A 13,109-nucleotide genomic window follows, 5' to 3' on the forward strand; every position below is an offset into this window, starting at 1 on the left:
ACCACCGCTGCCCATGTTGCTGCTTGTACTCCTGCTGCTGCCGCTACTTGAAGTTCGGCCTTTATAAAAAAAATAGCTCGGATTGAACAGCTTTGTGAATTTCTTTACTTTTTGGAACTGCAAAATCTCACTGAACAAAAAAAGACGATCTTGAACATATAATTATATAAGGATCCAAAGACTTGACACGAGTATATCAGTCTGCAATATATTGTTAGATAATGTTAATAAACACCCAAATTCAGCAGAAAACAGAATTTTCGTATGATAAGAAAATCATAAAATAAATAATTTAATATAAGAATGTGGTCGTCTCCTATCACTGATGAAGTATGTTTTATAAATACAGTAGCAGATTTGGCTCAATACACTATTGCCACAATTGTATTCTTTTTGGTCCTATATCCCACCAAGATGTATTTATTTTGTTGTTAAATAATTTGTTTAATCCACATTTTTAAACAAGGAATTTATGGTATTCCAAAAAGCGAATAAATTCGAACATTGTATTGTAACCGGGCTCTTCGGGCTTGAGGTGTGGACGGAAGTGTGTTTGAATCTCTAGGAAAAGGAAAACTAGACTAGATAAAACTCTTTTAAAGTTTTTAATTTATTCGCTACAACCCCCCTTTAATATCAATTACAACCTGTAATAACTAAACCAATGCGAGATTTAAAACCTCTTTGGTCTTTTGGAGCGAGATGGTGATACAAGGATTCGGGACCCTTCACTAGCTCAACTCCCAGATTGCAATTTAATAGGGTATTAAGTATACATACAAATAAACATTGTCAAAACAATATAATTATAATGAATATAAAATGATTCATAAGTTTTAACAATAAATATATATTTTGTATGTAATATCTTATAATTTTATAAGAACATGAAAGGGACATAATAATATCATCGAACACGAAACTAATACTAAAGAACATGTAAAGCTACAGATATGTAAAGCTAGGAGCCACATGAAATGATGACAGAAATATGAAATGTAAGTTACTTTAATATATATTAAAAGCATGATTTAAGCGGACTATTACATATAAACACTGTTCATAATTTTCTACTTTATGGCAATATATGCATAATGGGTAGTCTCTAAATTTCCAGGTGAATACATTCAGGCTAATTGCCACAAGATTATGTAAGAATTTGATTTTGAACTGTTAAACTTTGTTGTCAACGATGCATTTATGATTTATATCATACCACGATTTCCATTCTACTTTTTTCTCGAAGACGTCGATTCCAGTAACCATGGATGTAAGGTTTGCCGACCACTTGCTGGTAATTCCTTTATTTGCCATTTCGATTAGAACTTTATTGTTAAACCTAATATCCAGCTTTGTGTTAACTCTAGTATTGAAGGATTCATTTGATTTTACAATATTTTTCCACCTAGCTGGTATAGATAGTTTTACTGTTTTATTTTCTGCAATCTAATTCGTTTTGTTTTTAAAATTATTTAAAGTTAAATGTGTTTCTAAGTCGTCGGAATTGAAATAATGTAATTCATGAATATCAAATTAGAATTAATCCAGGTTCTGAAGAAGATTCGTATATTATTATATTTTATGAATTAATTACCCCAGATTATTTACTTCCGAATATTATAAAACTTATTAGATATTTTGTCCTGATTAACAGCCATTTGTGAAAAATGGATCCATATTGACAGTAAGTCAAACTGGCAAAATTGTTTGTAGTTCGTTGAATGGACTTGCTACAGTCTAGGTTCATAAGAAGATGAAAAAGTTCTTGTCGAATTGGTTATACATTTCAGGTGGTTTTGTTTTTCAGCTGGCGTTTGCTTTAAAGATAATGTGTGTAACCCATTTTATTTTCATGGTTTTAGAAAAAATAATAAGAAAAAACACCTTCAAGTTTGCTCCCAAGAATTTTCGAACGTTCGATAATATATTTTTTCCGTTCCAGAAAAAAATCGAAGATCATAAATTAATTATCTAAAATGAATAATCAGGAGTTATAAAATGTTAAGCTAAGTTAACAAGCATTGGAAAAACTTGGGTTGTGAATTTTTATCATTTTCACAACGAGAATGTGACACCACGAAATGGCAGAACTTATTGTAGATATCAAGTGAGGGATCTACGTCGCGCACTTTGAATAAATTAGTAAAATGCTGGGTTTTCGTGTTGCATATTTAAACATGGACACAACGGTCCGTAAATATTAAGCTTTAAGAGCGAAGAATGCTTAGTGTTGTTAAATCCACAAATACAAGGAGAGATTCGCAAACAATTTTCAGTCCGACTGCAACTTTTACTTTTACTTTAGCTACACTGTCAAGTCCACGGCCTCCAATAACCTCTTGAATAACCTCTATACCAACCCCTCTAAAATCTATCTAATATCATCTCTAAAACCTCTACAATAACCTTTCTAATAACCTCTATACCAACCCCTCTAAACATCTATCTAATATCATCTCTAAAACCTCTACAATAACCTCTCTAATAACCTCTATACCAACCCCTCTAAACATCTATCTAATATCATCTCTAAAACCTCTACAATAACCTCTCTAATAACCTCTATACCAACCCCTCTAAAATCTATCTAATATCATCTCTAAAACCTCTACAATAACCTCTCTAATAACCTCTATACCAACCCCTCTAAAATCTATCTAATATCATCTCTAAAACCTCTACAATATCCTCTCTAATAACCTCTATACCAACCCCTCTAAAATCTATCTAATATCATCTCTAAAACCTCTACAATAACCTCTATACCAACCCCTCTAAAATCTATCTAATATCATCTCTAAAACCTCTACAATAACCTCTCTAATAACCTCTATACCAACCCCTCTAAACATCTATCTAATATCATCTCTAAAACCTCTACAATAACCTCTCTAATAACCTCTATACCAACCCCTCTAAAATCTATCTAATATCATCTCTAAAACCTCTACAATAACCTCTATACCAACCCCTCTAAACATCTATCTAATATCATCTCTAAAACCTCTACAATAACCTCTCTAATAACCTCTATACCAACCCCTCTAAAAATCTATCTAATATCATCTCTAAAACCTCTACAATAACCTCTCTAATAACCTCTATACCAACCCCTCTAAACATCTATCTAATATCATCTCTAAAACCTCTACAATAACCTCTCTAATAACCTCTATACCAACCCCTCTAAACATCTATCTAATATCATCTCTAAAACCTCTACAATAACCTCTCTAATAACCTCTATACCAACCCCTCTAAAAATCTATCTAATATCATCTCTAAAACCTCTACAATAACCTCGCTAATAACCTCTCTGATAACCTCTCTAATAACCTCTCTAAAGTCTCTCTAGTCTAATAACCTCTCTAATACCCCCTCTAAAACCTCTCTAACTACTTAGATAAATTAAGGTTGAGCTCTTCCATGTTGGAATTGGTTCCTGTGAGGTACTAAAAATTATTATTCCATTAACATAGGAATTAGGCGCCTTTCCATAACGGTCCACCATAAGAACTGCCAACTGTAATAGTTATGGTAACAAACTCCACTAGGGTATATTCGATTAAAACAATTGGAGAACCGGTTCTGGTAAGATGATAAACTCATTTTACTTTCAACATCAGGGTTTTTGGAGGAATATGTTTGTTAAAACGAATGTCATATATAGACAATAATGTCATAGTGACCTACATGGATCACGATATCAACATTTAAAACACTGTGTAGAAGGGATTACGTAAATATATATACCATTTTTGAGTGTACAACCACGTTTAAATGTTATCTAAGTCAGATAAGAAATAAAACAGCTCTAAAAGTGTCCATAGCCGTGTGAATTTAAAGTTCAACTGTGATTTTCTTAATCCACTATAAAACATGGAATTAGCAAATTCTTTCTTTCTTGACCTGGTCTCTAAGAAAAAAGCCCACACATTTGATTAATCAGACGTTGGTCGGTAATATGGTCTAATACAGCTATAATAGCATTATATGTTAGTGAGGCAGTAAACATAAACATGCTATATCACGGAGCGAACATCAATAATTGATTTACATAGTATACATGGAGCTATATTCGTTCATTTAATGACAGTCAATAAAAATCTTTATGGTTATTATACTCTGTAATTCTGAAAACAAATCTATACTCGTCACAAAAATATATATTTGCGAGGAACAAAGTTAATTACATAGTATTTTTTTTAATTAATTAGACAGAATTGGCTAGCGCAACAAGTGCGTGAAACTTTGCGTTGGTTATTGTGACTGAACAGTTCGCATCACCATTGGACGTTCTAACACTGGATATATCTACGTTACATATGAACTAATGACATTTCAGAACTAGAAAATCAAATACCTGTTTACTGTGAAGTGTTATGTTTAATAGTATGTTTATATCGAACACCAATTCAAAACTACGAACTTCAATCCAAATGTGAATTGACTTATGAAAGGAGACTTTACAAATATATTACCATGGTCGATAAATATTAAATAATTTGAAACAAAATTTCTCCTGAAGTTTAAAACTGAAAACAAATGGATTGAATAGCATTTGATTCAGTTTGTGGAAATAAATAATTCACAAAGAAAAGACGCGTTCTCAATCATTGTCGATTACCGGAAGAAAGTGATACAGTACAAAATGACTAGCTGCATGGGTATGCTGTGATTACAGGAATTAAAAGAAATTGAAATTGCAGTGCATTAAAATGGTACGCTGGTCTTAATTGAATATCTTTAGCAGTGTGCAAAACTTCATGCGGTTGAAATTATGATTTCATGGATATATTACATGCATTTGATGGAGTATGACATAATTTGTTAAAATGTTTTGACTTTCGCACGGCATTTAAACAGTTTGTTTAACATTGTTTAAAAATAAGAATTGCTTTGCGAAATATTTATACATATTCTTCAAACATTTGAACACATATTTTGCAAATGCTTTAGAACGATAACTGGAATTTCTTTGCTGAAAAATAAAGATATTATATTTGTTAAGTTTAGTCTGTTTACGCCTGATAGTCGTTAGATTTGAATGACATTTTCGATTAATGTTTGTGGGCAATATACGATTATAATAATGCCAATTACTATCAAACGAACGGTTCGGAATCGGATTATATCACGGCATTAGGCCATGGCTTTCTTTTTGAAGAAATAAATATGCAATTATGATTTCATATATGGAACGAAAGGGATGCCCAGAAAAAAAATGAAATATCAACGTTACATGCTGACAATGTTTACCATTAAACAGGAGATATGCAAATCATCGTTGTAATAATTTCTTAATAAAAAAACAAAACAAACTTTTTCTGTGGAGCGCAAACACTTTACGTAAGCATAAAATATGACATAAATAATATAATGGCAGATGCAGGAGTAAGAGCGTAGCTTAAGTGTTAACAATGCGCAGAATTAAGGCGTACTTGACACTTTATGGAAAGACAGACGAGTTAAAAAAAAAGTCAAAATACATGTGCATCAAATATCTTTGTTTTTTATGTCCACTGCAACTAAATTGTACAATGTAAACATTTTACGGTTCCTGTATTTGTTGCAGGGTTGTTCGCCCAGCGTGTCTGACAAGGCTGCTAGGGAGAAAATCTTACCAGCGAATGATTCCAATATGGTTGCCATAGAAGACAAACACTACAGTAAGACCTCACAGTATGATGGTGACGTTCACATCAACCATACACATATACTCATACTACCAAGGGACCCTGGACAAAAACTCCCCTGTTTAAACGACGGCGACTGTGTGGTGCATATGAATGATAATAATGGTAAAACTAATAACTCCATATTTCAAAACACTCAAACTCTCTTTCCTAGCACGGACATGAAAGGAAAACCAGAGCAAGCTAAGATATCCCACAGTCCTAAAGGCGATACCTGCATGAGTATGAGCCAGAGACTGAAATCTGAACATCGTGATATAAGAAGCAATAGTTTACCAGGAGGAATCAAAAGTGTGTTAAAGACGGGAAAAGGTGACCCCAGTGATCACATGCTCTCTAATCGCCCAATCAAAACCGTGACATTTGTGGATTCAGTGTCGGTATTAACAGTGCATTAACGAACAAAAATGATCATAAAAATATTATTACGCACAAATTTATCACACTGTTAGTTTTACAATACTTGTATGTGACAGATGTAATATTTACATATCATCTATTATTGTGAAAGCTCAGAATTATTAACACTTTTGAAAATAGCTTGTTCAGTATTAACGTTAAACAATACATTTGCAACAACACTTTTTTCGCTTATATTTTAAAACAGCTTTAACCTTTAAATGAATCATTCGACATTCAGAATGATTGCGCTGTTCCTGCGACATCCTTGCATAATGCATATGTCTAAAAAATGCAATTTCACTGAAAGAGTACTGCGTGATAACGTTACGGCTTTAAAGCTGCACTCCCACAGATTTACCGCTTTTCCAACTTTTTTTTATTTTTTGTCTTGGAATTAGCAAATTTTTGCGTAAATATCTGCAAACCAGTGATGAAAGACTGTTGACAAAAGATCAGATTGAAGATTTGCATATTTCCATTCCGAAGTTAATGTTTTATGGCTTAAACCTTACTAACGGTTTAAGAAAAATGCATAAAACATCCATTTAGGAGCGGAAATGTGAAAATCTGCTATCTGATCTTTTGTCATCAGTCTTTTATCACGAACTGGTTTTGAGATATTTACGCATAAATGTACTCGTTCCAAGACAAAAAAAGTTATCAAAACGTTCTATCTGTGAGAGTGCAGCTTTAAAGCTGCACTCTCAAAGGTGGGCCGTTCGGCACCTTTTTAAATTATTTTATCTTACATTGCGCGATTGCTTCGTAAATGTCTGAGAACTAGCGATGGTTGACAGCTGAACTAAGGATCCGATCGCAGTTTTTTAAATTTTCGTTCACAAAAGGATGTTTTATGCCGAAAAACTCACTTTTCTTAAAGCGTTAGTAACGCTTTTAGCCGCACAACGTTTTCCAATGTAAGTATTAGAAACTGCGATCTGATATATTGTCACCAGTCTTATATCACTGGTTTCCAGATATTAATGCAAAGAATGGTTCATTCCAAGACAAAAAAAATAAGTTTTCAAAACGGTCAATCTGTGAGAGTGCAGCTTTAAAAAGTAATCAACTGAAATTACTTGACCATAATGCATTGTAGTCATAAGAAAGTTATAAAACTTTAAGACAACTGTTTGTTCAATGCACACAATGCACAAACACCTTTTGACACGTTTACCGACCTCGTACATGGAACAAGTTGCCAAGATGTAGATTTCATGTATTCTATAGTTATTGACGTTTAGGTTTTTGAAGATAGGGTATTATCTGTCTTTTCAATGTTGTTGGGTCTTTGGGGATAGGGTATTATATGTCTTTCAATGTTTCCTGAAAATATAATACCGCTTCAACCGGTACCAGGGGAAGTTTATAGTGATGTACTTATCATTACTGTCAGTGAACAGTTTCAATCATACCTGGACCAAAACTCCCTGACTGTTATAAACCAGGGCAATGGGTGCTTATAGTGATGCACTTTCATTACCGTCAATGGACAGTTTCAATCATACCCAGGCTGTTGTAAACCGGGGCGAGGGGTGCTGATTGGCCAATGGACAGTTTCAATCATACCCAGACTGTTGTAAACCGGGGCGATGGGTGCTGATTGAGATACACTTCCTTTATGGTCAATGGACAGTTTCAATCATACCCAGGCTGTTGTAAACCGGGGCGATGGGTGCTGATTGAGATACACTTCCTTTATGGTCAATGGATAGTTGCAATCATACCCAGGCTGTTGTAAACCGGGGCGATGGGTGCTGATTGAGATACACTTCCTTTATGGTCAATGGACAGTTTCAATCATACCCAGACTGTTGTAAACCGGGGCGATGGGTGCTGATTGAGATACACTTCCTTTATGGTCAATGGACAGTTTCAATCATACCCAGGCTGTTGTAAACCGGGGCGATGGGTGCTGATTGAGATACACTTCCTTTATGGTCAATGGACAGTTTCAATCATACAGAGACGGTTGGTAGGCTGAGTCATGAATGCTGATTAATAATGGACTTATCATTACTGTCAATGATCAGTTTCGATGATACGAGGACCTCTGCAAGCCTGGACCATGGGTGTTTACAGTGGTGCGCTTTTCATTTCTTTCCATGAAAATTTTCAATAAAACGGGAGACCGTTGTAAAGCTTGGCCATGCGTGTTGATAGTAATGCACTGTTGACTACTGTCAGTGAACAGTTAAAGTCAAACCAAAACTTCTATGCTTTGGAGAGAATAGCTTCCGAAGCACCCTCCATTCAGAACTGATTGGTACATGTGTGGCCTGGTACATGTGTGGCCTGGTACATGTGTGGCCTGGTACATGTGTGGCCTGGTACATGTACATGTGTGGCCTGGTACATGTGTGGCCTGGTACATGTGTGGCCTGGTACATGTGTGGCCTGGTACATGTGTGGCCTGGTACATGTGTGGCCTGGTACATGTGTGGCCTGGTACATGTGTGGCCTGGTACATGTGTGGCCAGCACCCTCCATTCAGAACTGATTGGTACATGTGTGGCCAGCACCCTCCATTCAGAACTGATTGGTACATGTGTGTGGCCAGTAAATGTTATTTTTACTTCCAGGATTGCTTCTTTATTTTTATTATAATATTAAATTGCTGTATTATTATAGAATAACTAAAAAGCTAGGTAAAGAGATCATTACCCCAATATTTTACAAACCATTATCTATCCAATTACAGCGTTAATTTGTAGTATACGCCGCATATCTTGGGCAAATCGATTTGAAATTATGAGTTATTTCATTGAAGTGCTAACTAATCTCGTTCAAATATGTTTTATACCAAAGCTCGTTGCTGATCATTTCACGCGGAATAATGATAGTAGTTACAAAAAAACACAACTAATCTGAGAAATCCACACAATCCCCTCTCGCAAGACGGGGTTAATACCATTAGTCTGATCGTGCCAAACGAAGCCAGAACTAGCCGGTAATGAGGAAATCTACACTCAATGGTATGACTCATTACTTAGTTTGATTGATTTACCTAATCTTATAATACAATAGCAATAGAACGCACGAGAGACCATGCAGTTGCCCATACTCTACGATGGTCTTAGTAAGTGACATAAAGATCAAAGTCAGACGACACACAGACATGACACAAACAAGGCAACACGCATACAACAAGCATGGCACACACAAAGCAACAAACAAATCTGACACACACAAAGAAGTTAAGAAGTAAACATGACACACAGAAAGCAACAAACACCAAGACACACACACACACACACTAAACAAAAACATGACATACACGAGGCAGCACACAAACATGACATACATAACACGATGGAAACACACACGGTAACAAACACACATAACACATTAAAACAAGCATGACACACACAATGCAACAGACAAACATGACACACATAAAATGATAAACCAAGCATGACACACACAAGGCAACATGACACATAACAAAATAAAACAAGCATGATACACACAAGGCAACAAACAAACAAACATCACACAAGTTACACAAAAAACTAGCATGACACACACGAGGTAATAAACAAACATGACACACACACAGGACAGCAAATAAACATGGCACACATAACACAAATACATGTAATACACAAACAAGGTAACAAACAAGTATGACACACACAAAAGGCCACAAACAGACATGACACATTAACACAATAAAACAATTTTGACATACTTAAGGTAACAAACAAACATGACACACACAAGGTAACAAACAAACATGACACACACAAGGTAACAAACAAACATGACACACACAAGGTAGCAAACAAACATGACACACACAAGGTAACAAACAAACATGACACACACAAGGTAACAAACAAACATGACACACACAATGCAATAAAACAAGCATGACACACACACAAGGCAACAAACACACATGACACAAATAACGCATTAAAACAAGCATGACACACACACGGTAAAAAGACACACACGGGGCAACAAACAGGCACTTAATCGATATCTATAGATATAGAAATGAAAGTTGAGATAACCACATTGGAACGGTCAACGAAAGTACAGGGGTTAACAATGGGAAATGACCGTGGATAGAGACAAATATTTTTCTTAAACTTTAATCGCAACATGCTTAACAGCATACATGTATTTACATCGGCACGTCCGGAGTTTTATCTTTCGGTGAAATGCCCATGCATTGTCATTCCTGCTTAGCATATTAATTAACTCAGTCATTTATAGCCAGAAATGATAATCAAATAGCCACAAATACAATAAAAGAACGTACAGTGACATTCTAGACTTTTGTTATCGACTGCGTGACATATGATGGGAACACACCAACCGAGGCATTTCCACCACACCAATAAGTGGAGTGTTCTATCTCGTCGGAGATTGATGTTCAGTTATAAACTAACCAAAGACACCATGATGTCACTGTTTTCATGATATTGAGTCCCATTGCTTTTATCTTATCAACTTCTTAACTAAAGCTTCATAGCAGTGCTATTTAATGTTTGATGATCCCGGATATTTCTGCATTTATTACAAGATAATTGCTGTTTTAAAAACTTTTAATGTTCGAGTGTTGTTATGTTCGACATGTCCATGTTTGAGTGTTGTCTTATTCGGCATGTCCATGTTTGAGTGTTGTCTTGTTCGGTTTGTCCATGTTTGAGTGCCGTCTTATTCGGCGTGTCCATGTTTGAGTTCTGTCTTGTTAGGCGTGTCCATGTTTGAGTGTTGTCTTGTTCGGCGTGTCCATGTTTGAGTGTTGTCTTGTTCGGCGTGTCCATGTTTGAGTGTTGTCTTGTTCGATGTGTCCATATTTGAGTTTTCTTTGTTCGGCGTGTCCATGTTTGAGTCTTGGCTTGTTCGGCGTGTCCATGTTTGAGTGTTGTCTTGTTCGGCGTGTCCATGTTTGAGTCTTGCCTTGTTCGGCGTGTCCATGCAGTTTGAGTGTTGTCTTGTTCGGCGTGTCCATGTTTGAGTGTTGTCTTGTTCGGCTTGTCCATGTTTGAGTGTTGTCTTGTTCGGCATGTTCATGTTTGAGTGTTGTCTTGTTCGGCGTGTCCATGTTTGAGTGTTGTCTTGTTAGGCGTGTCCATGTTTGAGTGTTGTCTTGTTAGGCGTGTCCATGTTTGAGTGTTGTTTGTTCAGCATGTTTATGTTTGAGTGTTGTTTAGTTCGGCGTGTCCATGTTTGAGTGTTGTCTTGTTCGGCGTGCACATGTTTGAGTGTTGTCTTGTTCGGCGTGTCAATGTTTGAGCGTTTTTTGTTCGGCGTGTCCATGTTTGAGTGTTGTCATATTCGATGTGTCCATATTTGAGTTTTCTTTGTTCGGTGTGTCCATGCGGTTTGAGTGTTGTCTTGTTCGGCGTGTCCATCTTTGAGTGTTGTCTTGTTCGGCTTGTCCATGTGATCTGAGTGTTGTCTTGTTCGGCGTGTCCATGTTTGAGTGTTGTCTTGTTCGGCTTGTCCATGTTTGAGTGTTGTCTTGTTCGGCGTGTTCATGTTTGAGTGTTGTCTTGTTCGGCGTGTCCATGCGGTTTGAGTGTTGTCTTGTTCGGCGTGTCCATGCGGTTTGAGTGTTGTCTTGTTCGGCGTGTCCATGTTTGAGTGTTGTCTTGTTCGGCTTGTCCATGTTTGAGTGTTGTCTTGTTCGGCGTGTCCATGTTTGAGTGTTGTCTTGTACAGCTTGTCCATGTTTGAGTGTTGTCTTGTTCGGCGTGTCCATGTTTGAGTGTTGTCTGGTTCGGCGTGTCAATGTTTGAGCGTTTTTTGTTCGGCGTGTCCATGTTTGAGTGTTGTCATATTCGATGTGTCCATATTTGAGTTTTCTTTGTTCGGTGTGTCTATGTTTGAGTGTTATCTTGTTCGGCGTGTCCATCTTTGAGTGTTGTCTTGTTCGGCTTGTCCATGCGGTTTCAGTGTTGTCTTGTTCGACGTGTCCATCTTTGAGTGTTGTCTTGTTAAGCGTGTCCATGTTTGAGTGTTGTCATGTTCGGCGTGTCCATGTTTGAGTGTTGTCTTGTTCGGCGTGTCCATGTTTGAGTGTTGTCTTGTTCGGCTTGTCCATGTTTGAGTGTTGTCTTGTTCGGCATGTTCATGTTTGAGTGTTGTCTTGTTCGGCGTGTCCATGTTTGAGTGTTGTCTTGTTCGGCGTGTCCATCTTTAAGTGTTGTCTTGTTCGGCTTGTCCATGCGGTTTGAGTGTTGTCTTGTTCGGCGTGTCCATCTTTGAGTGTTGTCTTGTTCGGCTTGTCCATGCGGTTTGCGTCTTGTCTTGTTCGGCGTGTCTATGTGTGAGTGTTGTCTTGTTCGGCTTGTTCATGTTTGAGTGTTGTCTTGTTCGGCGTGTCCATGTTTGAGTGTTGTCTTGTTCGGCGTGTCCATGTTTGAGTGTTGTCTTGTTCGGCGTGTCCATGTTTGAGTGTTGTCTTGTTCGGCGTGTTCATGTGTGAGTGTTGTCTTGTTCGGCTTGTCCATGTTTGAGTGTTGTCTTGTTCGGCGTGTCCATGTTTGCGTGTTGTTTGTTCGGCATGTTCATGTTTGAGTGTTGTCTTGTTCGGCGTGTCCATGTTTGAGTGTTGTCTTGTTAGGCGTGTCTATGTTTGAGTTTTGTCTGGTTCGGCGTGTCCTTGTTTGAGTGCTGTCTTGTTCAGCGTGCACATGTTTGAGTGTTGTCTTGTGCGGCGTGCACATGTTTGTCTGTTTTCTGGTTCGGTTTGTCAATGTTTGCGTGTTGTTTGTTCGGCGTGTCCATGTTACAATGTTGTCTTGTTCGGCGTGTCCATGTTTGAGTCTTGCCTTGTTCGGCGTGTCCATGTTTGAGTGTTGTCTTGTTCGGCGTGTCCATGTTTGAGTCTTGCCTTGTTCGGCGTGTCCATGTTTGAGTCTTGCCTTGTTCGGCGCGTTCATGTTTGAGTCTTGCCTTGTTCGGCGTGTCCATGTTTGAGTGTTGTCTTGTTCGGCGTGTCCATGTTTGAGTGTTGTCTTGTTCGGCGTGTCCATGTTTGAGTCTTGCCTT

The 13,109-nt window shown here is 37.2% G+C and overlaps 1 protein-coding gene across 2 annotated transcripts; it reads left to right on the forward strand.

The window, feature by feature from the left end:
- The first annotated feature begins 946 nt into the window (after positions 1–946).
- LOC128239194 (uncharacterized) lies at positions 947–6,447 on the forward strand. Of its 2 annotated transcripts, XM_052955709.1 has the most exons (3): positions 947–998; positions 1,247–1,294; positions 5,576–6,447. In XM_052955709.1, exons 2-3 carry the CDS (start codon positions 1,265–1,267, stop codon positions 6,092–6,094), a joined length of 549 nt encoding a protein of 182 aa, XP_052811669.1. In that variant the 5' UTR covers positions 947–998; positions 1,247–1,264; the 3' UTR covers positions 6,095–6,447. The 2 variants fall into 2 exon arrangements, with proteins under 2 accessions (XP_052811669.1, XP_052811670.1); XM_052955710.1 differs by lacking the exons at positions 947–998; positions 1,247–1,294 and adding an exon at positions 3,812–4,721 and having other exon boundaries at positions 5,576–6,446.
- The last annotated feature ends 6,662 nt before the right edge of the window (positions 6,448–13,109 follow it).

The sequence above is a fragment of the Mya arenaria genome, chromosome 6 (assembly GCF_026914265.1).
Source record: "Mya arenaria isolate MELC-2E11 chromosome 6, ASM2691426v1".
NCBI lineage: Eukaryota > Metazoa > Mollusca > Bivalvia > Myida > Myidae > Mya > Mya arenaria.